This window comes from Sphaerodactylus townsendi, unplaced genomic scaffold, assembly GCF_021028975.2.
Source record: "Sphaerodactylus townsendi isolate TG3544 unplaced genomic scaffold, MPM_Stown_v2.3 scaffold_24, whole genome shotgun sequence".
NCBI classification, from domain to species: Eukaryota; Metazoa; Chordata; class Lepidosauria; order Squamata; family Sphaerodactylidae; genus Sphaerodactylus; species Sphaerodactylus townsendi.
This window is the reverse complement of record NW_025950407.1, coordinates 758,648-785,984: the sequence shown is the minus strand read 5'-3', so window position 1 is coordinate 785,984 and position 27,337 is coordinate 758,648. Positions and strand designations below refer to the sequence as shown.

At 50.7% G+C, this 27,337-nt stretch overlaps 2 protein-coding genes across 3 annotated transcripts in view; one reads left to right on the top strand and one right to left on the bottom strand.

Annotated features, from left to right (window-relative positions):
* Window positions 1–6,752, bottom strand: part of DCST2 (DC-STAMP domain containing 2) — a 48,953-nt gene extending 42,201 nt beyond the window's left edge. Inside the window, exons 1-3 of the mRNA XM_048482864.1 lie at window positions 6,425–6,752; window positions 3,540–3,710; window positions 502–603 (exon numbers count right to left, since the gene is read on the bottom strand). Of these exons, the coding sequence (XP_048338821.1) occupies window positions 502–603; window positions 3,540–3,710; window positions 6,425–6,752 (601 nt within the window). The remainder of the gene's footprint in view (window positions 1–501; window positions 604–3,539; window positions 3,711–6,424) is intronic.
* A 6,246-nt stretch (window positions 6,753–12,998) lies between these two features.
* DCST1 (DC-STAMP domain containing 1) overlaps window positions 12,999–27,337 on the top strand; it is a 34,440-nt gene continuing 20,101 nt past the window's right edge. The window contains exons 1-10 of one of the 2 annotated variants that reach the window (XM_048482843.1): window positions 12,999–13,099; window positions 16,816–16,890; window positions 17,011–17,139; window positions 17,815–17,954; window positions 18,644–18,821; window positions 21,677–21,820; window positions 23,646–23,767; window positions 23,868–24,025; window positions 25,552–25,651; window positions 26,303–26,398. In XM_048482843.1, coding sequence (XP_048338800.1) covers window positions 16,842–16,890; window positions 17,011–17,139; window positions 17,815–17,954; window positions 18,644–18,821; window positions 21,677–21,820; window positions 23,646–23,767; window positions 23,868–24,025; window positions 25,552–25,651; window positions 26,303–26,398 — 1,116 coding nt within the window. In that variant the 5' untranslated portion in view covers window positions 12,999–13,099; window positions 16,816–16,841. The remainder of the gene's footprint in view (window positions 13,100–16,815; window positions 16,891–17,010; window positions 17,140–17,814; window positions 17,955–18,643; window positions 18,822–21,676; window positions 21,821–23,645; window positions 23,768–23,867; window positions 24,026–25,551; window positions 25,652–26,302; window positions 26,399–27,337) is intronic. The other variant, XM_048482844.1, reaches the window with a different exon arrangement.

Below are 27,337 nucleotides of genomic sequence, written 5' to 3'. Positions count from 1 at the left end.
TTTGAAGCTTGGAAGGGAACAGGCCTGTTCTCCAGCCTGCTCAGTTTCTAAAGTAAGTGTGTGTGTGGGGGGGGAAACGCCGTGGGCGGGGGGGGGGGAGCCAGAGTGCGCACCAGGTGCACTCTGGCCCAGCTATGCCTCTGGGAGAGAGAAAGAAGGTGAAGAAAGAGAAAGGGAGACTTCCCTACTTCCCTCTGTGATACACCTCTGTGATACACCCTTCTCCAGACTTCCCTACTTCCCTCTGTGATACACCTCTGAAGATGCCAGCCACAGATGCAGGCGAAACGTTAGGAACAAGATCTACCAGACCCCGGCCACACAGCCTGGAAAACCCACCACAACCAGTTGAATCCAGCCGTGAAAGCCTTCAACAATTCAATTTCTGACAGTTTATCTCATCACCATTTCCCACATTTCGTACACGCACATGCACAATATTACTTAGAGGGTATTTGAGGAGTTTCCTCCCATTCTTCCCTCCTTCTTCCCCCAACTTACCAACATGTCGCACAGAGTCCATGACGGACCGGAAAAGCTTTCGCACACGATCGCCGACCACTTTGGCCTTCTTCGCAATATCCTTGATTTTCTGTAATGCAGCTAGGCAGAACGTGAAATAGATGGTAGATAGTAACAGGAACCTGGGTTTCGATAGGGACTAAGAACTTGTTTATAGTACCATGAACATAAGAACATAAGAACTAGCCTGCTGGATCAGACCAGAATCCATCTAGTCCAGCATTCTGCTACTCGCAGTGGCCCACCAGGTGCCTTTGGGAGCTCACGTGGTCAAACCCATGAATATGGGAAGCAATCATAACCTAAAAAGGGGCCACTGGGCATGCACAGAGTGTTTTGCAATCACCATGGAGTAACCTTAAGCATAGAGCCTTATGTCTGATATTAGGGTGCTCAGATATCAATGGGTGCTTTTTATGGTTAGATAGCAGCTGTAGGAGATCCTGTTTCAAGGTAGGGTTGTGATATTTGGGAGGCTATTTTTTTTAATGGCTGCTCTCCAGCCATTTCAAAGTGTGCTGCAGATTGGTTTATGGATCTTCCAGAATGTCTCCTAGGACAGCGATCACTTCCTTTCCCTGTTTTTATTTTTATTTATCAGTTACCCCTGCCTTCCCAGTCAGGATGCTAAGAGTAGATGTAACCCCCATGCTCAGAATGGGTGGACCCAGAAAGGGGTGGAAACTCAAAGCAGGAGGAGGCTGCAGAGCTCATGTAGTTTGGAGGAGACGAGGCTACCAGACTCGGACCTTGGTTTGTATAAGCCCTTAACACCTTGTTAAGGTAACTGCAATGTTGTTGGGAACTACTGGGAAGGGAGCTGTTTATTTTTGCTATGTTGTAAATGTTGGAGTTTATTGTTTCAGGGTTTCTTTTTGTGGTTGTAATGGGTGAGAGTTCTCCTGGAAACCTTCCTCATGTTGAATCCTGTTCACCAAGCCCTTGGAGTCTTCAGGAGCCAACCCACTTGCAAAAAAGAATTGGACTTGGCAGTATCAGTATATAAGGACTTGAAAATGCAACCTGAACAGGACCTTGAAGTGTGATGGTAAATGTTGATGTTTGATGTTATATGTTCAGAAAGGAAACCATTTTGTTTTTAAAATTTGTTGTTGCAAACTCATTCCAAGTTCTGCCCCACAGAACCCACAGACAGAGGTTACATAGACGTATAGTCCCAGGGCGGGATCCAAAGGTCAGTGGTGCTCCTAATCAAAATGGTGCCCGGGGCACGAACTAAAATGGCACCCCCTGGCCTGGGGCAAGAACTAAAATGGCCCCTCAAATTTGCTCCCTCCCCACAAATTGTGCCCCTACCTCTCAGGTGGCCAATCAGCAGGGCAGGGGCTTGCGAGGAACCGTGCAGCCTCATCCTCCTCCACCAATGGGAAGAGAGCCTGGAGGGAGCTGCTACAACCAGCGGAGGGGGGAGCACCGGGTGAGAATGCCTCTCCGCTGGAGGGGTGTAGGGCAGTGGTGGCGAACCTATGGCATGGGTGCCAGCGGTGGCACTCAGAGCCCTCTCTGTGGGCATGCGCGAACAGTGTCGCCCCTCCCCCACACACATCTAGGCTGGCCTGGGCCTCTGGGCTGTATTATTAGCATTAAACATAAGACTTAGATTTCTGGAAGCAGTGTAGGCAACCCTGTTAAGCGCTATTAAACCCCACTGATTTTCATGCGAAGAACTAAAGCACGATCCTTTACCTGGGAGTAAGCTCGGTTGCTGGCAATGGGGCTTGCCTCCTAGGGTCATGATTCACCCATTGGAAGAGTTGCACGGTTGCTTCAAAGCAAAGCCACTGACTACCACCAGGCTTACTCCCGAGTAGCACACGCCTTGGAGCCAATTGTTTTTTCAAAACTAAAACCCCAGTATTCAGGTTAAATTGCCGTGTTGGCACTTTGTGATAAATAAGTGGGTTTTGGTTTGCAGTTTGGGCACTCGGTCTTGAAAAGGTTCGCCATCACTGGTGTGGGAGTAAGCTTGGTGGTAGTCGGTGGCTTTGCTTTGAAGCAACTGTGCAACGCTTCGAACGGGTGAATCACGACCCTAGGAGGGTTTACTCAGAAGCAAACCTCATTGCCAGCAACCAGGCTTACTCCCAGGTAAAGGATCACGCTTTCGTTCTTCCCATGAAAATCAGTAGGGTTTAACAGCGCTTAACAGGGTTATCTACACTGCTTCCCCAAAACTAGGTCTTAGGTTTAATGCTAATAATCTCCCTGAAATAATTACACTATTATCACATGACAAACTGTGCACGTGTGCCCACAGAGAGGGCTCTGAGTGCCATCTCTGGCACCCGTGCCATAGGTTCGCCACCACTGACCTTGAACCAGAAAACCAATTCAATGTAAGGGCTAGGGCACGGGTCTCTAACAGGGCGCCCGTGGGCATTTATCTCTGCCACACATTTTCTGGCCCCCAGCGAGTGTTTTCTGCCTTGGAAGTTCACTGGGTGACTTGGCCTAGTCACACCTTCTCAGCCCACCCTCCCGCACAGGGTTGTTGTGAGGATAAAATGGAGGAGAGGAGACCGGCAGACGCTGCATTGGGTTCCACTGGGGAGAAAGGCAGGGTATACATAAGGTGACCAGATGGTCACCTTTGTGATCCGGGATGGGGAAGCGGCCCCACGCGCGCAGCCGCAGAAGCACACTGCCTTTTGGGGCTTGCCATTTGCCGCCCTGTCACAGGGCGGCAAACGGCAAGCCCCAGAAGGCAGTGCGCTTCTGCGGCTGCATGCACGGCCTTCTGGGGCTTGCCATTTCCCGCCCTGTGACAGAGCGGCAAACGGCAAACCCCAGAAGGCCGGGCGCTCCTGCGGCCACCGCACTGCCTTGCACCCCAGAAGGCAGTGCGGCAGCCTCCCAAAAATCGGGACAATTTGCAGAACCCGCGGGACGCGGGACTAATTGTTTAAAGGCGTGACAGTCCCACCAAAAGCGGGACGTCTGGTCAGCCTAGGTATACATGAAGCCAAAAAGTAAGCATATAAGTCAATCTGTCTCACTGAGCAGCGGCTGGCGGGCTCTCTGCAGCATCTCCGCCGTCTGGTTGAGAGCGAGCTCGGCACCGCACGACACGGCCTCGGCCGATCGCGAGAAGTTCCGCACAATGTTGGCGAACGGTCCCTGCATGGCGAGGCCAAACGCCAGGACCAGCAAGATGGCTTTGGTCTCTCCTGTAAGAGACAATCAGAGGTACGTGCCTAAGACCCCTGTCGCAGAGGGGTAACCTCTTTGCCTCGGGGCTTCTGACCGTAGCCAAGTTCACATTCCTTGCCACTGGCACAATGTAGTGGTTACGAGTACAGCGAACTCGAAACCGGGCAACCGGGTTTGATTCCCTGCTCCTCCACATCTGGTGAACCAGATTTCTTTTACCGCTCCTTCACACGAAGCCTGCTGGGTCAGTCACAGTTCTCTCAGAACTCTCTCAGCCCCACTTGCCTCACAAGGTGTCTGTTGCGGGCAGGGGAAGGGAAGGAGTTTGTAAGCCGCTTTGAGACTCCTTCAAGTTGAGAAAAGCAGGGTATGAAAACCTTCTCGTAGCGTGGGAGGTGAAGAGCTCGTGTATCTAATCTGGAGGAACCGGGTTTGATTCCCACCTCTGCCGCCTGAGCTGTCGAGGCTTATCTGGGGAATTCAGATTAGCCTGGGCACTCCCACACATGCCAGCTGGGTGACCTTGGGCTAGTCACAGCTTCTCGGAGCTCTCTCAGCCCCACCTACCTCACAGGGTGTTTGTTGTGAGGGGGGAAGGGCAAGGAGATTGTAAGCCCCCTTGGGTCTCCTGCAGGAGAGAAAGGGGGGATATAAATCCAAACTCCTCCTCCTCCTCCTCCTCCTCCTCCTCCCTCCTCCTCCTCCTCCTCCTCCTCCTCCTCCTCCTCCCCCTTCTTCTTCTTCTTCTTCTTCTTCTTCTTCTTCTTCTTCTTCTTCTTCTTCTTCTTCTTCTTCTTCTTCTTCTTCTTCTTCTTCTTCTTCTTCTTCTTCTTCTTCTTCTTCTTCTTCACCAGCTCCCTCCCTTTTGTTGATGGTGACCGCTCAGATAATTACTTGTAGCCAGAATGATTCTGGCAGAATCGTCTCTCTGGCTGTGTATTTGGGAAATGGCGATCGTGGGGAAAGAGCTGTCAAGTCTCAACTGACGTGTAGGCAGAGGCATATCAGGGGAAACACCTGGGGACAACACCTGCTCTGGGCGCCCCCCCACCCCCCCGTGCTTGGGGGCGGGATTCAGGGGCTGCTTGGACGGGCACCGTAGTGGCAGGCTGGCTCCTGATAGCAGACCAGCTCTGTCTTTAGGCGCCTACCCCTAACAAGCAGCAGTGGCGTAGGAGGTTAAGAGCTCGTGTATCTAATCTGGAGGAACCGGGTTTGATTCCCACCTCTGCCGCCTGAGCTGTGGAGGCTTATCTGGGGAAATCAGAATAGCCTGTGCACTCCCACACACGCCAGCTGGGTGACCTTGGGCTAGTCACAGCTTCTCGGAGCTCTCTCAGCCCCACCCACCTCACAGGGTGTTTGTTGCGAGGGGGGAAGGGCAAGGAGATTGTGTAAGCCCCTTTGAGTCTCCTGCAGGAGAGAACGGGGGGATATAAATCCAAACTATTCTCTTCTTCTTCTTTCTTTATATGGAACAGTCCTTTAAACAAATCAAAATGTCTGTTTTGAGCATTAAACTCTTAGATGGGGGTAAGTCACTCACAGGAGGACAGGAACCCTACCATCTTTGACTCAATGGCTACCCAACTTCTGCCTTGCTGGCCTGCTCTGCGTTCTTCCATATATCTTTTGGTAGTACCCTCACCAGGAAGCAAGACAGCACGGTGTAACCTGATCTCATCGGTTCTCAGAAACTAACATCAGTAATAGGACAGGAGATCATCAAGGAAGGCTCTCCAGAGGAAGGCCGTGACAAACCACCTCTGCTTCTCTCCTGCCTTGAAAGCCCCTTGCGGGGGTAGTTATATGTTGGAAGCTAAGCAGCGTTGCTACTTGGATGGGAGACCACCAAGGAAGGCTCTGCAGAGGAAGGTCATGACAAACCACCTCTGTTTCTCACTTGCCTTGAAAGCCCCTTGCTTGGGCAAATTTATGTTAGAAACTAATCAAGATCAGTATTTGGAACGGAGGCCACCACGGAAGGCTCTGCAGAAGAATGCCATGACAAACCACCTCTGCTTCCCAATTTCCGTGGAAAGCTCATTGCTGGGATCAATTTATGTCGGAAGCTAATCAAGATCATTATTTAGGAGGCCACCAAGGAAGGTTCTGCAGAAGAAGGTCATGACAAACCACCTCCATTTCCTACTTGACTTGAAAGCACCTTGGCTGGGGTTACCACAGAGGTGGGATCCAGCAGGTTCTCACAGGGACCCGAGAGTAGGTTACTAATTATTTGCGTGTGCCGAGAGGGGGTTACTAATGGGTGATTTTGCCACGTGATTTTTGCCTTAGTTACGCCCCTCCTCTCAGCAGTAGCGCCTAGAACTTGAAGCAGTCTAGCAGGAGGTGCACCGGTGTGCGTGGCAGCCTGCGCCTGCGTGCATTCGTTTCCCGCCCAAGGACCGGCGCAGCGGCTGCGTCCTTGCCACAGCCCCGCCCAGGAATGCCCACCCACGCCCCCGTCGTGCCCCGCCCAGCCCCATTGGCGCTACACCATAGTTTGAATCTCACCACCATGGGAACCTGTTACTAAAATTTTTGGATCCCACCACTGGGTTACCATAAATGAGTTGCAACTTGGCTGCACTTATGTATCCAATAGACTTTCCGGTTAACTAGTCAAGCCGTGATCTGTTGAGTGGCCACAGTTTGGCGGGTCTCAAAAGCCCAGTCAGCAATCTATTGGGGTCTGCCTTACTAGGCTTCTCCCAGCATCGGCACTTACTCGAGAACATCTGGGGCACCACAAGGAGAACAGTCACCCGCACTTTGTATGAGAAGGCCATGCCGAATCCGAGGCCGGCCGCTAGGCTGATGGTCGACACCAGACAGTACCAGATGTTGTAGCCCTGGACAAAAATGACCAGTGCGCCGTACAGTGCGGCGATGGTCATCCCCAGGGCAAAGCCCCCCACACTACGCATCACTCTCCGTCCCATGGTGTCTTCAGACACCTGAAGGCCCAGTGGTTTCTTTTTCCGTCTCTTCTTTCCCAGGTGTCTCTGCAGCATCTCCTTAGCCTGTTCCATGGAGAAATTGGACAGGAGGCCCATAGCTACGGCTGCTCTGAATGGGCTACTTGGCCTCTGCCCCAGAAAGCTAGATGAGGACTGTATGGAAGAGCGTTAGTTCCTGATCTAAGATAGATCCTGGCTCCCGAAGTTCTGAAATGAAGCCCAAAGAGCTTCGGGGAATTATGGGGGTACCATAAAGAGTTCTTAGCTGGCTGGGGTTTCTTCACTTGAGTGCCACCTTCTGTCAATACAGTGGATCTCAAAAACAGGTGAAATCCAGTTGTTGCTAGGCCATGGCCAGATTCTGTCATGAGCCACGCCCAGATTCTATCCCGACTCCGCCTTCGACTTGGAAGGATCTTTCCGGTTTCCGGTTCTCCCACAATACTCAAGCAAGCTGATTTGGGTCAGATCGAACGGTAGCATCACAAACTTGGAATTAAGCTTGCCCTATTGGAATGTATTTAATTTTTGAAGCATGTTTTGATGTATTATGTGCCAAAAAAAAAATAAAGGTTGCTTCTCGGCATCAGTCCAATGGCCATTAAATCAATTCAGTTGAACTTTTGCTACCGTGATCCCAGTCAATACTGTATTCTCCGACTTCTGGTGGAATGGCATTTAATCTGGTTGAGCCTCTGGATTCTTCCAGACTACCCATTGCGCACAGGGGCTACTTTGTTGGCTGTAGAGCAAGTTTTTTTTAGCTCTCATCTCCCCGGATATTGGGGACCTTAAATCTGACAGGTGGACTGGAAGGGTCTGGATTTTGGATGCACCAGTTCTGAAAAAAATCAGGATCAGTGGTGTGAGCAAGCCATTGAGCTCTTGGGAACAGCTTTTCCTTTTCTGCGTCTGTCTGTCTGTCTGTCTGTCTGTCTGTCTGTCTGTCTGTCTTTCTTTCTTTCTTTCTTTCTTTCTTTCTTTCTTTCTTTCTTTCTTTCTTTCTTTCTTTCTTTCTTTCTTTCTTTCAAAGGAGCAGCAGTGGCATAGGAGGTTAAGAGCTCGTGTATCTAATCTGGAGGAACCGGGTTTGATTCCCAGCTCTGCCGCCTGAGCTGTGGAGGCTTATCTGGGGAATTCAGATTAACCTGTGCACTCCCACACACACTAGCTTATTTGAAAAGAACCAGCCAGCAACAATGTCTTCGCTGAACCAAACTGGAAGAGAACGAATTCTGAGAAAGATGAACAAATATCCCCATCGGAACCCCATCTTTTATCTGTAAGCCGCCCTGAGTCCATTGGGAGAATTGGCAAGGTATAAATACAACAAACAAACAAACAAATAAACAACCCCCTGATCCAGAGCTTTCACTTGTGACCTTTTATACCATATTGCCAATATCAAGTCCTTCAGGTTGGAGAGTTGTGGCCCATTTCGATAACCATACTCTCCTGTTTGGTTAGCACATCAGGTTCACAGTTGCTTTTAAGTGTGTGAGGAAAACGGATGTCTTGGTGGTGTTACACACAGAAAATTCCTTGATCTTATACCAGAGATCCCATCAGCTACAAATCCAAACCCCTTTTCTCTGGGTCCTACAGCGTGTGCCGTGGCTTACACTAAGGGAGGATAAAACAGGAGTTGCAAACATATAATAAAACACATCAGTTTATTTAATTTATGAGAGTTAATTTAATTGGTGAGCCTAATAGGCTTAGTTACCAGAGCTGGGAGATGTATTGTTATAACGTTGGTTATAACGTTGGTTCCTTCAATATGTCAGGTTTAAAGATAATAACTAGACAGCTTTTACAGTTCACTGATGGAGAAACGTACATAACCCTTGCTTGTCTAAAATGATACACTACAGTCTCTATCTAGTCCATGATACCTCATACCCCTTTCCCCGCCAAAACCTCAACTCTCGTGACAGTTGACAGTTAAAACTCTGTTTTTACTTCAGTGTTCCACTCAGCTTGCTTGAATCCAAATGGTCTGCTCTGACCATGTTGAAAAGAGGCCACAATCTTCCACTATCTTGCAGTATGATGCAGTAAACAAGCGTCTGTCTATCCAGCACATTTCAAGACACCCTTTTTTCAAGGAGCATTCTCCTTCCTCCCCCTCCCTTTTCCTTAAAACAACCCTATGAGGTAGGCAAGGCTGAGGAAGAAGAAGAAGGATTTGGATTCATACCCTGCCTTTCTCTCCTGTGAGGAGACGCACAAGGTGGCTTGCAAACGCCTTTCCCTTCAGGATCTATCATGATTTTCACGGCCGTCGAGGGCCAAAGATGTGTATTGCCATGGTACTGCAATTCAACAGATACTATCAGGGCCCCTACAAGTCAGCTGCGACTTGACAGAGCTTTCCCCACCATGGAATATGCTGCCACAGGAGGTGGTGATGGCCACTAACCTGGATAGCTTTAAAAAGGGCTTGGACAGATTTATGGAAGAGAAGTCGATCTATGGCTACCAATCTTGATCCTCCTTGATCTGAGATTGCAAATGCCTTAGCAGACCAGGTGCTCGGGAGCAGCAGCAGCAGCAGAAGGCCATTGCTTTCACCTCCTGCAGGTGAGCTCCCAAAGGCACCTGGTGGTGGGCCACTGCGAGTAGCAGAGTGCTGGACTAGATGGACTCTGGTCTGATCCAGGAGGCTAGTTCTTATGTTCTTATCTCCATGTCTCAAATACACAGCCAGAGAGATGATTCCGGCTACAAGTAATTATCTGAGCGGTCACCATCAACGAAGGATGGGGAGATAGTGAAGAAGAAAAGTTGGTTTTAATACCCTGCTTTTCTCAACTGCAAAGAGTCTCAAAGGGGCTTACAAACTCCTTCCCTTCCTCTCCCCACAACATGAGGCAGGTGGGGCCGAGAGAGTTCTGAGAGAACTGGGACTAGTCACCCCAGCAGGCTTCATGTGGAGGAGAGGGGAAACCAAACTGGTTCACCAGATAAGAGAGTGAAGAATCAAGCCCAGTTCTCCAGCTTAGAGTCCATCTCTCTTAACCACTACACCACACTGGAAGAGAAAGCAACTGACCCAAGGTCACCCACAGAACTTCATGGCAGAATGGGAACTCGAATCCAGGTCCTAGTCTGATACTCTTAACACCTACACTATACCAGCAGTGGCGTAGGAGGTTAAGAGCACATGTATCTAATCTGGAGGAACCGGGTTTGATTCCCAGCTCTGCCGCCTGAGCTGTGGAGGCTTATCTGGGGAATTCAGATTAGCCTGTACACTCCCACACACGCCAGCTGGGTGACCTTGGGCTAGTCACAGCTTCTTGGAGCTCTCTCAGCCCCACCTACCTCACAGGGTGTTTGTTGTGAGGGGGGAAGGGCAACGAGATTGTAAGCCCCTTTGAGTCTCCTGCAGGAGAGAAAGGGGGGGATATAAATCCAAACTCTTCTTCTTCTTCTTCTTTCTAACACTGTAGAGTCAGTGTTCCCCAAAGTGGTGCCAGTGGGCACCGTGGGGCCTGGAAAAACTTTTTAGAAAGTGCCAGCAGGGCTCTGATCAGCTTGCACAGATTTTCAAAAGTTATTTTGGCAGCGGCTGCCACCACATAACAAGAACCTTCACGAATGACTGCATTCAAGCGGTGTGCGGGCAAGAAAATATTTAAAAACAACACGTTCCTTTTCGAAAGCATCCTGTTAAACAGAGTTTCTTTCTGAAATGTTGAAGAGTTACTGTTGGAGTTGCACATGACCTAACTTTTTCATATTTGGCGGCCGGTGCTGCCTCTTGCGGCAGCCGTTTTGAGGTTGGTTCTGCCTCTTTCGGCAGCCATTTTGTGACGGAGCCTACCGTCCCGCATCAGTGTCCCAAAGGCTCAAAAAGCTTGGTGATTCAGCTGTAGAATGGGGATTGTGATGTCACAGAGGCACCTATCTCTGTGGAAGGCCATCCTGTGCTGAGGCTATACCACTTCAGATTGCAGGAGGGGCTCCAACGGGAAAAAAACCTGCCCAATCAAAAACGTCCTCCCATGCAGAAAACTAGCACACCAGTGACAATTCTAAATCATGGCACTTATCCCTGATGGACTAGCTTTCTCTGTGTGGGGGATTGGTTAGTATGAAGAAGCCTACAGTTGGGTGCACTGCACCCTGGAGTCTAAGGTGGTACAGTCTTACTATAGGTTTACTGCTTCTAGGCCAATAAGACCAGGTTCTGATTATTTGCATTAGAAGTAGCTGGGGAAAATGGGACGCCACGTCTCCAAAGGGAAGTATCAAGCAGTTAGAAAGAGCCGCTGGCAAAAGCCCCCCAATACCTGTGAGGCCCCCCTTTCTGTCCAAGGGCAATCAAACTTCGTGTATTGAAGAAAGGGCGAATGTATGGGAGGGACCGCACTTGGAGTACTGTGTCCAGTTCTGGTCGCCACATCTCAAAAAGGATATCGAAGAGATAGAAAAAGGGCAGAGAAGGGCAACGAGGATGATTGAGGGACTGGAGCACCTTCCTTATGAGGGGGGATATGATTGAATTATGCATGGGGTAGAAAATGTTGACAGAGAGAAATTGTTCTCTCTTTCTCACAATACTAGAACCAGGGGGCATCCATTGAAAATGGTGGGGGGAAGAATTAGGACTAAGAAAAGGGAACACTTCTTCACGCAACGTGTGATGGGTGTTTGGAATATGCTGCCACAGGAGGTGGTGATGGCCACTCACCTGGATAGCTTTAAAAGGGGCTTGGACAGATTTATGGAGGAGAAGTCAATCTGTGGCTCCCAATCTTGATCCTCCTTGATCTGAGATTGCAAATGCCTTAGCAGACCAGGTGCTCAGGAGCAGCAGCAGCAGCAGCAGGCCATTGCTTTCACCTCCTGCACGTGAGCTCCCAAAGGCACCTGGTGGGCCACTGAGAGTAGCAGAGAGCTGGACTAGATGGACTCTGGTCTGATCCAGCAGGCTCTTGCTTAGGTTCTTATGATTTACTTCCTTACTCGATTAGTAATGATTCCCTGCCAGATGGTGTCGTGATGATTACAAGTGTGCAGAGGCATAGTGAGGGGAAATGGCACCAAGGGCAACATCTGCTCTGGGTGCCCCCCTGTGCCCCCCTCCCCCGTGCCCCTCTTATCTTAGGTGATGGTGGCCCGGGCAGCCTGGCGGGGCGGGGCCTGGTAGGACGGGGCCGAGGGGCGCCTGGCAGCGGCCCTGCCAGGCTGCTCTTTCAGCCAGCTGAGGCTCTGCCATGTGAAAGAACAGGGCAGGGCGGGGCCTGGGCCGAGAAGGGAAGGGAAGGAGGAGGAAGAAGAAGAGTTTGGATTTATATCCCCCCTTTCTCTCCTGCAGGAGACTCAAAGGGGCTGTCAATCTCCTTGCCCTTCCCCCCTCACAACAAACACCCTGTGAGGTAGGTGGGGCTGAGAGAGCTCCGAGAAGCTGTGACTAGCCCAAGGTCACCCAGCTGGCGTGTGTGGGAGTGTACAGGCTAATCTGAATTCCCCAGATAAGCCTCCACAGCTCAGGCGGCAGAGCTGGGAATCAAACCCGGTTCCTCCAGATTAGATACACGAGCTCTTAACCTCCTACGCCACTGCGTAGGTGTAGGGACGAATGGCTGAGAGAGGTGTAGGGACGAATGGCTGCCCGCCCGGGGCATATGTCCCCTAACCTACTGCATCTGTGTATGGTTCTCCAGTTGCACAGTGGCGAATAGGAAGGCGCTCCAAAGGGTGATCACTACTGCACAAAGGATTATCGGCTGCCCTCTTCCCTCCTTGGAAGAAATCTATAATTCCCGAAGCCTAAATAAAGCCCAAAATATTCTGAGGGACCCGTCTCATCCAGCACACTCTCTTTTTAAACTGTTACCATCTGGCAGACGATACAGGGCCCTCAGAACTAGGACAAAGAGGCTTAGAGACAGCTTCTACTCTAGAGCTGTGGCTATGCTAAACTCCGCTGCTTCATATTGATGTATTTGGGGCTGTGTAGGGATGGGTGGAGGAAGGGGAAAGTGAGGATGATGTATGAGTCTGAAACTGTGTGCATCGAGGAATGCTGCTGTCAATTTCGTTGTGCGTGCACAATGACAATAAAAATGCTTATGCTTATGTCCCTGTGGAAACTCTGCCTCTGCAAGCGGGGATAACTTTGAGAATGCATTGGATTTAGGAAGGAGAGCTTTTTAAAGAGAGGCTGGGTGGCCATCTGTCAGGGGTGCTTTGGTTGTCTGTGCCTGCACTGCAGGGAGCTGGACTTGATGGCCCTTCAGGTCTCTTCCAACTCTATGGTTCTTATAGGATGGACAAATACTAGCAAACGTTTTATCTCTGCACAGCTCTCAAACACTTCGTTGGACTCCTGCTGCCCGCCTTCTGTTCCCGTTTCCTGTGGAGCCAGCCGGAGGAATTCAGACTCTCCAAGTTTTTCCTGGGGGCCGGACTTGGAAGCTTATTTGCTTTGGGTGAGCTGACTTTGTGCTGGACCGGTGGGGAGGGGAATATAGACCAGATCTGGGTGGTGCTGGGATCCTATGGAAGGATCCCTGCCTTAAAAAGGTCTATAGGGCAGATCGCAATGGGGGAGGGGAGACCTCTGTTTCAATTAAGTCCTAGCTGAAAAACAGGGTTACCAACTCCAGGGTGAGAAAATTTTGGAGATTTAAGGGTGGAGCTTAGAAAGAGTGGGATTTGAAGAGGGGGGTGTGACAACTCAGGGCGCGGCCCACGTCTGAGGCGATTGTTTGTCCCAAACTTCCAAGCCACCCTTATGTCACCAATGTTAACAAAAGCACAAACGGGGGCAAAGGAGAAGGAGAGAAAAAGGAATTCCCCTTTCCCTGACACCTATTTCGAAGTGCCAAGCCCCAGGGAGATATTCCCTCAGGAAACTGGTTTCTCTCTAGCTGAAGGGATCTCCCCTACTAAAAACAAAAATATTAAAGTTCGCTGCCACCCAAAATATAATCTGTTCTGTAGCCCATAAACTGATAAATGGACACCACTCTTTCTAGGAACACACGCAGACAAAATAGACTGGAACGGTTGTAACTTAAACAAGACTTGAAAAGTTTATTACTGGCTTAAATGTAGGATTCTCAGGTAACCTGAGAGGATTTTAAAGCCTTATTAGGGCATTCGTCACATGGAGGCTCTTCATTGGGGTATAATCAGAGGTGGGATCCAACCAGTTCTCACCACTTCTCTAGAAGTGGTTACTGATTTTTTTCTGAGTGCCGAGAAGGGGTTACTAAAGCAACCTCCCTGCCCAATAGGGACTGGAGGTGCGTGTGTGCGACGGCGCCACTGTTTGAATCCCGCCACCGTCGGAACCTGTTATTAAAATTTTTGGATCCCACCACTGGGCATAATGACATACAGTCCACCTTCTAAAGCAGCCATTTTCTCCAGGGGAGATGCTCTCTGTCATAGAACCATAGAGTTGAAAGAGACCTCAAAGGGCCATCAAGTCCAATCCACCTGCCATGCAGGAACACACAATCAAAGCACTCTGGTCAGATGGCCACCCAGCCTCTCTTTAAAAACCTCCAAAGAAGGAGACTCCACCACACTCCGAGGCAGTGAATTCCACCGTCCAACAGCCCTGACAATTAGGAAGTTTTTTCTGATGTTTAGGTGGAATCTCTTTTCCTGCACCTTGAACCCATGACTCCTGGTCCCAGTCTCTGGAGCCGCAGAAAACAAGCTTGCTCCCTCACCAACATGACATCCCTTCAAATATCTAAACATGGCTATCATGTCACCTCTTAACCTTCTCTTCACCTAGGCTCATTCCGCACATGCAGAATAATGCACTTTCAAACTGCTTTCAGTGCTCTTTGAAGCTGTGCGGAATAGCAAAATCCACTTGCAAACAGTTGTGAAAGTGGTTTGAAAACGTATTATTTTGCGTGTGCGGAAGGGGCCCTAGTTAAACATCCCCAGCTCCCTAAGTCTCTCCTCGTAGGGCATGGACTCCAGACCTTTGACCATTTTGGTCGCCCTCCTCTGGACCTGTTGCAGCTTGTCAATATCCTTCTTGAATTGCAGTGCCCAGAACTGCACACAATATTCCAGGTGAGGTCTGACCAAAGCAGAATAGAGAGGTGCTATTACACCCCTCGATCTATGGAGCTCATTTGTAATTCTGAATGAATCTCCACCTATAGGAAGTTTCCCACCCTATTAAAAACACCAAAAATGCTGATGGCCTTAGGGCAGGGGTCCCCAAACTTTTTAAACAGGGGGCCAGTTCACTGTCCCTCAGACTGTTGGAGGGCCAGACTAAAAAAAACTATGAACAAATTCCTATGCACAAATGATTGTAAAATGTTTGATTTCACCTTTCAGCCTTTCTGTCGTAATCTATTTTTAGAACAGTGACCAAAGTATGTCAAGTACAGGGTGGGCTCCAAATATTGTTGGGGAGGCTGTGGAATACCTTCCCCTGTAAAAAAAACACAGAACTTTCCCAATGAAGCATTCCATCTAACCCAGGATCAGGTATCTTCCTGGGTTCTTCCTCCCTAGCAGCCAGCGAGCGATTCGCCAGCCTGGCTGATGCCAATGGGAGTGAGGCGGAACAGAAAGCCTGAGAGCAACACATGGAGTAGCCGAGAGGGAAGGGCAGAGCAGGAGTTGCCATGTGTAAGGTTTCCAACTCTGGGTCAGAAAATTCATGGAGATTTGGGGGTGCCATCATGTAATTGCAATCAACAGCCGTTGGGGCCGGTTCCTCCTCTCCCTCGAGCCCCCACTGCACATGAATGGAGCCATCGCCGCCATGCCTGGCGGGCCGGATAAATGCCTTCAGGGGGCCACATTTGGCCCCCGGGCCGTAGTTTGGGGACCCCTGCCTTAGGGCATTGCCCAAGGCACTGGAAACCGAGGAAAACCCCTTGCTTGAAGTCTGAAAAGATCGAGGGCAGGCAAGGAGGGCATATTTTTAGATTTGAATTGTGACAACTGTGAATTATTTTAATTTGTTTCGATGGGAGCTGTTGCGGCTGAAAGGAAGCCTAGAAATATAGTAATTTTCTCTCGCGTTCTTTGCATTTATCACAGCCTTAGCGTGGCTCTGCCTTTTTTTGCTGATTTTGCTTGTGTTTTGCTGCGGATTTCGGACTAGGGGTTAGTTCCTTGCATCCTACTGGGCTCATGGCCTCTTTTATGCCACCTTGTCATTTACTAATTGGAAACTATCATAGGAGTTCATAGAATCATAGAGCTACATGGAGTTTGGGAGTGGGGGGCTGTTGTTCTCACACTGGGTGGGAGGGAAGGAGGGGAGGAAGAATTAGGGGGGGAGAATTGGGACTAATAAATTAGGACTAATAAAAGGAAACACTTCTTCACGCAACGTGTGATTGGTGTTTGGAATATGCTGCCACAGGAGGTGGTGATGGCCACTCACCTGGATAGCTTTAAAAAGGGCTTGGACAGATTTATGGAGGAGAAGTCGATCTATGGCTACCAATCTTGATCCTCCTTGATCTCTGATTGCAAATGCCTTAGCAGACCAGGTGCTTGGGAGCAAAAGCCGCAGAAGGCCATTGCTTTCACCTCCTGCACGTGAGCTCCCAAAGGCACCTGGTGGGCCACTGCGAGTAGCAGAGAGCTGGACTAGATGGACTCTGGTCTAATCCAGCTGGCTTGTTCTTATGTTCTTATGTTCTTAGGTGTTGAAAAATGGTCAAAGGTCTAGAATCCATGCCCTACGAGGAGAGACTTAGGGAGCTGGGGATGTTTACTTTGGTGAAGAGGTGAAATGATAGCCATGTTTAGATATTTGAAGGGATTTCATGTTGGTGAGGGAGCGTTTTCTGCGGCTCCAGAGACTGGGACCAGGAGTCATGGGTTCAAGGTGAAGGGAAAGAGGTTCCACCTAAACATCAGGGAAAACTTCCTGACCGTCAGGGCTGTTTGACAATGGAATGCACTACCTCGGAGAGTTGTGGAGTCTCCTTCTTTGGAGGTTTTTAAAGAGAGGCTGGATGGCCATCTGTCAGGAGTGCTTTGATTGTGAGTTCCTGCATTGCAGGGGGTTGGATGGGATGGCCTTTGGGGTCTCTTCCAATTCTATGATTCTATGATTCTATGATTCTATAACTAAACGCACCCCTACATGACCCTCTCAAACGGTGCCTGCTTACGCCCCTAATCAGCAATTTTTTGTTTCCAGCCCTTTCCCACACCCTGATTTTCCCAATGAGCATCACCGAGGACCACAAGATCCAGCTAATGTACGGCATGGCAGGTGAGCACGGGGTTGAGTGGGGAGGCAGGGATGGGACAGGTCCAAAGGGGGCAGGGGGCAGAAGGGGACAGAGACCCTGCAACCCATTCTCAGTTCTGATTGCCTCCTCTGCCCTTCTAGGTGTGGGGGCTCTAGGATGGGGCACCTCCCCACACTTCCGCTGTACTAGCCTCTTGGTGATACCCAAGTTCATGGGCAAGGAAGGACGGCTGTACGTGCTCACCTATGTTCTGGCTAGCATTTACAACGGTACGAGAAAGCACCCGTTCCCAAGGATGACTTCTCTTCTCCCTAATTTTTTACTGCTCTCATTGGGACCCCAGGGTATAAGCCCCTGGGTAGGTGTCAGACTCGGAGCTGTCCTGCCATGGGGCCACACTGCTACCCTGTTTCCCCGAATATAAGACATGCCCGGGAAATAAGACGTAGTGGAGGTTTTGCTGAAGTGCGAAATAGAAGGCATCCCCCGAAAGTAAGACGTAGCAAAGTTTTTGTTTGGAAGCATGCCCGACGAACAGAACTCAGAAAAATAACAACAGCAGCAACCTTTATTTGGCATTTAAAAATAGGTTCTAGAGCGTTGCCAGACATTTTTGAAATACAAATCAAGAGTACATTCAAAGTGCAGACAGGAAGACTGTATATAGCAGTATACGTTACTTAGAAAGTTCTGTCACTTGTAAAAGAAATTTTGCTACTTTTTCCAACACAGAAATATAAGACATCCCCTGAAAATAAGACATAGCGCATCTTTGGGAGCAAAAATTAATACAAGACACTGTCTTATTTTCGGGGAAACATGGTAGCATGCCTGCATTCTCCCCCAAAACCCGGAGCCCGCAACTCCAGTCTCAGAGGGGCGGGGCCAGAGGCAGAGACTCTTGGCTCCACAACAGAAACCGATGACCTCTCTGCTCCTGCCAGGCCCCGTGGCCAACATCCGGCACAACCTGGGCGAGGTGGTGCGCTCCATCAGCTGCACGGTGGAGCTGCAGATTGATAATGCCAAGCGGAGCTGGAAGGTGTCCACGGCCCCCCTGCGCAAAGTCCTGACGGACATGGTGGTGAGTCTGCAGGAAACGCGTTGTTCTCCTCTCTCTCTCTCTCTCTCTCTCTCTCTCTCTCTCTCTCTCTCCTTTATCCTCCTAACAACCCTGCGAGGTGGGCGAGGCTGGGAATATGCAACTGGCCAGAGGTCACCCAGCAAGTTTCCACAACCAAGTGGGGATTTGAACCCGGGTCTTCCAGCTCCTAGTCTGATACTTACCCAGGGGTGTACTGTGCCCCCCCCCCAAAAATCACCCCCACCCTCATCCCCCACGGTGACCCGACTCGGAAGAGCTGGGGCAGTGAGGGGAGGCGCCTAAAGACAGGCACCTGTCCGAGCCACCTCTTTCCCTCCCCAGGTCCTCAGGGGCAGGACTCAGAGACTTGGGGGTGGGGGTTCGGGGTTAGGGCCACCTCCTGGGCCACCCGCTGCAGTGCCCTGCCCCTCCTCCGCCAGCAGGAGCCAGCCAGCAGGGAGACAGGGGGCCTTGGGGGGGGCGACTCGGACGGGTGCCGTGGCACCAGGCCAACCCAGGAGCCAGCCTGCTGCTGCGGTGCCCGTCTGAGCTGCCCCACCTGGGCGCCATTTCCCTCCATACACCTCTGCACATACACCTCTGCACTTGCATCACATTCTCCCAGGACTGCCATGTCTTTTCACTGGATACCACCAGCTATCCTAATTCCAGGATTATTTCTGTGGCAGAGAAGTGGGAAGAACCTGAGAAGCGAAACCCGAGAAGTATCGCGCTCCTTCTTGGCCCTGAACGAGCAGGTGGCCAGTCAGTCAGGCTACAGCGTGCGCTCGGCGAGGGACGAGAGCGAGAAACGGCCGCATTCCACCCAGGAACTCTTCGAGGGCAGAACCCGGATGCGCTGCTCGTGTGAGTGGGTGAAGAAGGGCAAGGTTGCCCTGTAGGGGTGGTGGGTCCACCAATCAGACACAAGCAAGGCCGTCTTAACAGCATTATAGGCCCCTGGGCGAAGCAGGGCACTGGGGGTCCTACCTACACAACCAGACACGTTATGCAGTGTGTGCGATAGATACACACGCACGCCACCCAGGAAGGCCCTGTCCTATCGACTGGTTTGGCTGCTACCTGAGGGGCGGGCAGAGCCCAAGGGGGCAGAGCAGTGTGCATGCCCACGGCCCACCAGGCAGACCGACAAGCCAAGGCCTGCCCAGGCAGCGTGCACAGCAAGGCCAGAAGTGCAGGGGCAATTTTCCCCCTCGCATGTGACTCAACGGGGACCGCCCGAGGCGTTTGTCCCCAGATGTTCCCGTTGTAGCTACGCCACTGCTTGAACCGCTGCACTTCAGCTTACTACTCTGCGCCACAGAGCTCCTAGGTCTGTGGTGGCGAACCTTTGGCACTCCAGATGTTATGGACTACAATTCCCATCAGTCAACTAAGAAACAGCCACAAAACGATTAGTTTATAGCAGGGGTCCCCAAACTATGGCCCGGGGGCCAAATGTGGCCCCCTGAAGGCATTTATCCGGCCCGCCAGGCATGGCAGCGATGGCTCCATTCATGTGCAGTGGGAACTCGAGGGAGAGGAGGAACTGGCCCCAACGGCCGTTGATTGCAGTTACTTGATGGCACCCCCAAATCTCCATGCATTTTCTGACCCAGAGTTGGAAACCTTACATGTGGCAACGCCTGCTCTGCCCTTCCCTCTCAGCTACTCCATGTGTTGCTCTCGGGCTTTCTGTTCCGCCTCACTCCCATTGGCATCAGCCAGGCTGGCGAATCGCTCGCTGGCTGCTAGGGAGGAAAGAACCCAGGAAGATACCTGATCCTGGGTTAGATGGAATGCTTCATTGGGAAAGTTCTGCTTTTTTTTTTTTACAGGGGAAGGTATTCCACAGCCTCCCCAACAATATTTGGAGCCCGCCCTGTACTTGACATACTTTGGTCACTGTTCTAAAAATAGACCATGACAGAAAGGCTGAAAGGTGAAATCAAACATTTTACAATCATTTGTGCGTAGGAATTTGTTCAGTTTTTTTTAGTCCGGCCCTCCAACAGTCTGAGGGACAGTGAACTGGCCCCCTGTTTAAAAAGTTTGGGGACCCCTGGTTTATAGCATACCTTGGATCAAAACAAGAATCCTTTCAAAATCGCCTCTCCATAAATATGTGCAAAAATGTACAACAGAAAGGACGTGATATACTGTACAGTGGTGGGATCCAAAATTTTTAGTAACAGGTTCCCATGGTGGTGGGATTCAAACTGTGGCGTAGCGCCAATGGGGCTGGGCAGGGCATGACGGGGACATGGCCGGCCATTCCTGGGTGGGGCTTTGGCAAGGACGCAGCCGCTGCGCCGGTCCTTGGGCGGGAAACGAATGCACGCAGGCGCAGGCTGCCACGCACGCCGGTGCACCTCCTGCTAGACTGCTTCAAGTTCTGCGCGCTACTGCTGAGAGGAGGGGCGTAACGAAGGCAAAAATCATGTGGCAAAATCACCAATTAGTAACCCCCTCTCGGCACCCACAAATAATTAGTAACCAACTCTCGGGAACCTGTGAGAACCTGCGGGATCCCACCTCTGGATATACACATTCACAGATATCGCAACAGTAGAAAGTCAGTCAAACGTGTACATTTTGAACGCCCACATCAAAAGCAGTGCCACCTCCAGATTATGTCAATCAGATCTTTTCCAAGCTTCGAAACTGTAGAAAAGAAAAATCGTAACCAAAACAAACGTGTAATTAGCGCAAACAATACGAAAAGGACAACCTGGGCCGCGTCCTTTCGGTTGTACATTTTTGCCCAGATTTATGGAAAGGAGATTTTGAAAGGATTCTTGTTTCGATCCAAGGTATGTGATAAACCAATTATTTTGCGACTTTTTCTAAGCTGGCCCTCCACTATTTGAGGCTGGTGTTTGCGTTTGGCGCAGAGGTGTTCCAGGTTCTCTCTAGCTGCACCTTCCCCTTTATCTTGTTGATACGGTTGGCTCACATACGGTGCTCAGACAGAGCATTTTCCTCCTCCTCCACCTGAGTGGCAGCGGCTTATCTGGTGAACCAGATGTGTTTCCACATTCCTGCTGGGTGACCTTGGGCTCTCTCAGAACTCTCTCAGCCCCACCTGCCTCACAAGGTGCCTGTTGTGGGGAGAGGAAGGGAAAGGAGTTTATCAGCCACCTTGAGTCTCCTTACAGGAGAGAAAGGAGGGATACAAATCCAAACTATTCCTCCTCCTCCTCCTTCTTCTAGGAGCAGCAGTGGCGTAGTGGCTAAGAGCAGGTGCACTCTGATCTGGAGGAACCGGGCTTGATTCCCAGCTCTGCCGCTTGAGCTGTGGAGGCTTATCTGGGGAATTCAGATTAGCCTGTGCACTCCCACACACGCCAGCTGGGTGACCTTGGGCTAGTCACAGCTTTTCGGAGCTCTCTCAGCCCCACCCACCTCACAGGGTGTTTGTTGTGAGGGGGGGAAGGGCAAGGAGATTGTAAGCCCCTTTGAGTCTCCTGCAGGAGAGAAAGGGGAGATATAAATCCAAACTCCTCCTCCTCCTCCTCCTCCTTCTCCTCCTCCTCCTCCTCCTCCTCCTCACAGGTAGGGTCTATTGAGGAAACACCTGTCAGAATTCCAAAACGGGAAATTCTATAGCCTCTGGGCTGACCACCCCACTCCTTGGGTAGACCCCTTTAGGCCAAGTCTGGGCCCCTTCCTAAGAGCCAGACTAATGGCTTCCTTGAAGATCGGACCTCTCTTTCCTGCAGACATCATAGATGAGTCCATCACCCGCTGCAAAGCCTGGTTCGAGGCCAAGTACCAGTCCTGCCTGAACAAGATCGCGGTGCCCGTCATCAGCCACCTGCTCTGCATCCCGATGAAGTTCAGCTTCATCTGCCACCTCGCCAAGAGTGAGTCGCTGCCAATGAGCTGTTGTCCTGCCAGCAGGGGCTGGCCGCGGTGTAAAAATAGCTTTGTGGGTCAGAAAGGCCAGGAACGTCCACGCTCTTGTTCTTAGCTTGATGGCACGGAACACTGAAATACATGTAGCTTCAAAATGAATCATAAGAACATAAGAACGAGCCAGTTGGATCAGACCAGAGTCCATCTAGTCCAGCTCTCTGCTACTCACAGTGGCCCACCAGGTGCCTTTGGGAGCTCACCTGCAGGAGGTGAAAGCAATGGCCGCCTGCTGCTGCTGCTGCTCCCGATCACCTGGTCTGCTAAGGCATCTGAGATCAAGGAGGATCAAGATTAGGAGCCATACATCGACTTCTCCTCCATCAATCTGTCCAAGCCCCTTTTAAAGCTATCCAGGTGAGTGGCCATCACCACCTCCTGTGGCAGCATATTCCAAACACCAATCACACGTTGCGTGAAGAAGTGTTTCCTTTTATTAGTCCTCATTCTTCCCCCCAGCATTTTCAATGAATGCCCCCTGGTTCTAGTATTGTGAGAAAGAGAGAACAATTGCTCTCTGTCAACATTTTCTAGCCCATGCATAATTTTATAGACTTCAATCATATCCCCCCTCAGATGTCTCCTCTCCAAACTAAAGAGTCCCAAACGCTGCAGCCTCTCCTCATAAGGAAGGTGCTCCAATCCTTCAATCATCCCCATTGCCCTTCTCTGCCCTTTTTCTATCTCTTCGATATCCTTTTTGAGATGTGGCGACCAGAACTGAACACAGGACTCCAAGTGCGGTCGCACCACTGCTTTATATGAGGGCATGACAATCTTTGCAGTTTTATTATCAATTCCTTTTCAAAGCCTTTTCAAAGATTGTCAAAGCCTTTCATAGCCGGAATCACTGGGATGTTGTGGGGTTTCCGGGCTGTATGGCCGTGTTCTAGTAGCATTTTGTCTTGACGTTTTGCCTGCATCTGTGGCTGGCGTCTTCAGAGGATCATCTTCAGGGGATCGTCTCTTGTTGTTCAGAACTACAGCTGGTCTCCAGACAATAATCAGCCCCCCCCCCCGGAGAAAATGGCTGCTTTGGAGGGTGAACTCTATAGCATTGCACCCTATTGGTATCCCTCTGCTCCCCAAATGCTGCGGTGGTTAAGAAGGCCCAGCAAAGACTGTACTATCTGAGACTTTTAAGGAAACAACAACTGAATGGAAAACTCCTGGTGTCCTTTTGCCGCTGTGCTATAGAGAGTGTCTTAACCTACTGCCTCTGTGTATGGTTCTCCAGTTGCACAGGGGCGGATAGGAAGGCGCTCCAAAGGGTGAGCACTCCTGCACAGAGGATTATCGGCTGCCCTCTCCCCTCCTTGGAAGAACTCCATAATTCCCGAAGCCTAAAGAAAGCCCAAAATATTCTGAGGGACCCGTCTCATCCAGCACACTCTCTTTTTGAACTGTTGCCATCCGGCAGACGACACAGGTCTATCAAAACTAGGACCAAGAGGCTTAGAGACAGCTTCTACTCTAGAGCGGTGGCTGTGCTGAACTCCGCGGCTTCGTGTCGATGTGTTTGGGGCTGTGTCGGGACGGGTGGAGGAAGGGGAAAGCGAGGATGGGGTATGAGTCTGGAACTGTGTGCATCGAGGAATGCTGCTGTCAATTTCGTTGTGCGTGCACAATGACAATAAAAAATGCTTATGCTTATGCGTTGTCCCCGGATTCCCAATCTGAAACTGACGACCCTTGGTGGGAGATGATGTGAAAGATGACCCCAAGAGCGAGGCCTTCTAACCCTTCCCTCTTCCCCCACCACTTCCTCTTTGCCAGTTATGAACGCCTGGTGTCGCGACAAGATCCCCGTGGACGGGAACTTTGGCCAAACCTTTGACAACGTCAACGGCTCCGTCGACAACCTAAACCAAGACTTCACGGCTGACTTGGTGATCAAGGTGCGGAGGTCCTTTGCCTGGTGGCTAAACTGTGTGTGGCTGAGAATGGGTACCGCAGCTGAAGGAGACACCCTTTCCTTCTGCCTCTTCCCTCATTCAGGAAGAACACCAAACGATGCTCGTGGGCGCCAACATCTCCCACGAACACCTGGTGGACGAGGTCAACGAACAGGTGGCCCTGCATGGCGGCCGTATCAGCACCTCCATGTCTGTGCTCCGCGTCTTGCTGTCCTGCACCTTCGTCATGATTTTCGCCTCGTGAGCAGGAGAAGGGCAGGGACGGCGGGGCCTCCACACGGCGGGCCCCTCCACAGGGAGGGCTTCAGTCCATGGCCTCTCTAGGTTAAATGACCTCAAGGGCCGAGGGTGGCTATTGGCTGGCCAAATCTTCAGAGACTCAGGGAAGGAGCAGTTTGGGAGATAGGGGGCAGTATTGCGAAGACAGGGAGGAGCCCAGCGAACTGGGGTGGAGCCTCATGGAATAAAATAGTGTCAGGCAAGACGGGGCGCAGCCTATCAGAAGTGGTATCTTTCAACTCAGAGGTGGAGTCTAGTAGAAGGGAACAGTGTCATGAAGGTCAGGGGTGGAGCCTAACGGGATGGAATAATATTGGTCAAGTCAGGGATGGAATATAGTAGAAGAGAATAGTGACAATTAAGTCGGGGAAGAAGGGAACAGAATAATAGAATCATAGAGTTGAAGTGACCACAATCATAGAGTTGGAAGAGACCATCTAGTTCAGGAACTGGTGTTTCTTCCAGATACCAGGAACTACTCCCTATCAGCTTCACCAGCATGGCCAATTGGCCATGCTGACAGAGGCTGATGGGAATTGCAGTTCCTGAACATCTGGAGAGCCGCAGGTTCCCTACCCCTGATCTAGTCCAACCTGCTGCCATGCAGGAACACACAATCAAAGCACTCCTGACAGATGACCATCCAGCCTCTCTTTAAAAACCTCCAAAGAAGGAGACTCCACCACACTCTGAGGCAGTGAATTCCACAGTCAAACAGCCCTGACAGTTAGAAAGTTCTTCCTGATGTTCAGGTGGAATCTCTTTTCCTGCACCTTGAATCCACTATTCCTTATCCTAATCTCTGGAGCAGCAGAAAACAAGCTCACTCCCTCTTCAGTACCAATCAAGTTCAGGGCAGAGTCTAACAGATGGGAAAAGTTGACTGTTGTGGGTTTTCTGGGCTGTGCGGCCTAGTGACCAGGGCCTTCCCTGATGTTGCTTCCTGCCCCTCACAGGAAGCCACGCCCAATATCCTTGCAGGCTTTGGCAAAAATGGCCTGTCAGATCTCACTCCCAAAGCAAGAGGGCTTGGTGCATGCTTTTTTTGTTTTTCAATGCAGCCTTGGTGGAAGGGGCTTGTCAGGATCAGCAGGTGGAATTTGGTCACACAAGGCTGGAGTCGTTTCTCACCCCTCTGCTCTTGTAGTGGGTCGACGTGGTGTAGTGGTTAAGAGGAGGTGCACTCTAATCTGGAGAACCGGGGTTGATTCCCCGCTCTGCCACTTGAGCTGTGGAGGCATATCTGGTGAACCAGATTAGCTTGTGCCAGCTGGGGCTAGTCACAGTTCTTTGGAACTCTCTCAGCCCCACCCACCTCACAAGGTATTTGTTGAAGAGGGGGGTGGGAAGGGAGAGGAGTTTGTAAGCCCCTTTGAGTCTCCTTACAGGAGAGAAGGGGGGGGGTATAAATCCAAACTATTCTTCTTCCTAGTACTGACCGGTCTTCACGTGTGTGTCTCCCCCCCACCCCCCAATCTCTTCCCAAGGGCCCACTCCTACACAAACAGTTTCAACCAGGACGTCCGCTTCGACAACATTTACATCACACGCTATTTTCGGCAGATCGATGCCCGGCGTCGGAAGCAGGTAAGAGCAGCCAGCGACGAAGGGACAGGGCACCAACAGAGTCACAATTGCACAGCCCCAATGACCTTGGTCAGCAGATGTTGAGAGAGAGGAAATGGGAATCTAGGCACCCTATTATTTGGGGTGGATCTCCCCCTTCCTGTGGGGGGGCTAGGTTGCCTGGGGAAACGGATTCTTAATTTATGCTTACTACGCTGTGCAAACAGCTCACCCAGCCTTCTTTGTTGGCTTGTTTATCTAAAAACTCCAGGGCAGAATTGGGCAAAAACAAATGCCAAAATACTTAAGCTCTTTCCAATGTGTTGTTTTTTGGCTGTAGCTCCTCTGGTGTCCTTTCAGAGGAAACGGCAACTGGCTTCTGCCTGAAAGCATGTGCCTCCCTCATGCTGGAAAACTGTTGTAAATCTGCCAAAGTTTGGATCAGGGGCCCTGAAACAAAGCCAAATGGAACTGACTGAAGTTATGGAGTACGAAAGGATTGTTTGAGTCTAGCAGTGAGATCCCGAGGAGTGTTATTTTGGTCTAAACCCAATGAAATGACGTGGCTTAGGCTGGAATAACTGGGATTGCCGTATAAATTGTAAGGGATCCATCCGTCTCCCCATCAATTCCTCTCTTCCCTGTCCTGTCTTTTTCCCTGGAATGTTCCAGAAGAAACGGACTCTCCTTCCTCTGCGCCGCGCTGAGATTCCTGGCTATATCGATCCGTGCCATCTCAAGTTCCAGCCGGCGGAGGCCAAGAACGTGGTGAATTGACGGGGTACCCGGGAGGAGGTCTACGTCGCTGGTGGGGAACTCCGAGTTTGGTGACACGGGCTTTTATCAGACTGCGCTCACCCAGCTCCCACCTCCCGAGCAATTATGAGGCCCTTTCCCCATGGACCCATAAACTCGGGCTGCAGACAGTAAAAAAAACCCATTTCGGGGGGGAGGGGTCTTTGCACGGATCCTGCCCCTAAAGCAGTGGTGGTGAACCTATGGCACGGGTGCCAGAGGTGGCACTCAGAGCCCTCTCTGTGGGCACGTGCAAACAGAGTGCCCCCCCCCCACATATCTAGGCTGGCCTGGGTAGCTGGGCTCAATTATTAGCATTAAACCTTAGTTTTGAGGAAGCAGTGTAGGTAACCCTGTTAAGCGCTGTTAAACCCCACTGATTTTCATGCAAAGACCTAAAGCGTGATCCTTTACCTGGGAGTAAGCTCAGTTGCTGGCTATGGGGCTTGCTTCTGAGTAAACCCTCCTAGGGTCGTGATTCACCCGTTGGAAGAGTTGCACGGTTGCTTCAAAGCAAAGCCACCGACTACCACCAAGCTTACTTCCGAGTAACGCATGCCTTAGAGCCAACCATTTTTTGTTAACTAAAGCCTCAGTATTCAGGTTAAATTGCCGTGTTGGCACTTTGCGATAAATAAGTGGGTTTGGGGTTGCAATTTGGGCACTCGGTCTCGAAAAGGTTCGCCATCACTGGACTAGGACCAGGAGTCATGGGTTCAAGGTGAAGCAAAAGAGATTCCACCTAAACATCAGAAAAAAATTCCTGACAGTCAGGGCTGTTCGACAGTGGAATGCACTCCCTCGGAGTGTGGTGGAGTCTCCTCCTTTGGAGGTTTTTAAAGAGAGGCTGGATGGCCATCTGTCAGGAGTGCTTTGATTGTGTGTCCTTACATGGCAGGTGGATTGGACTTG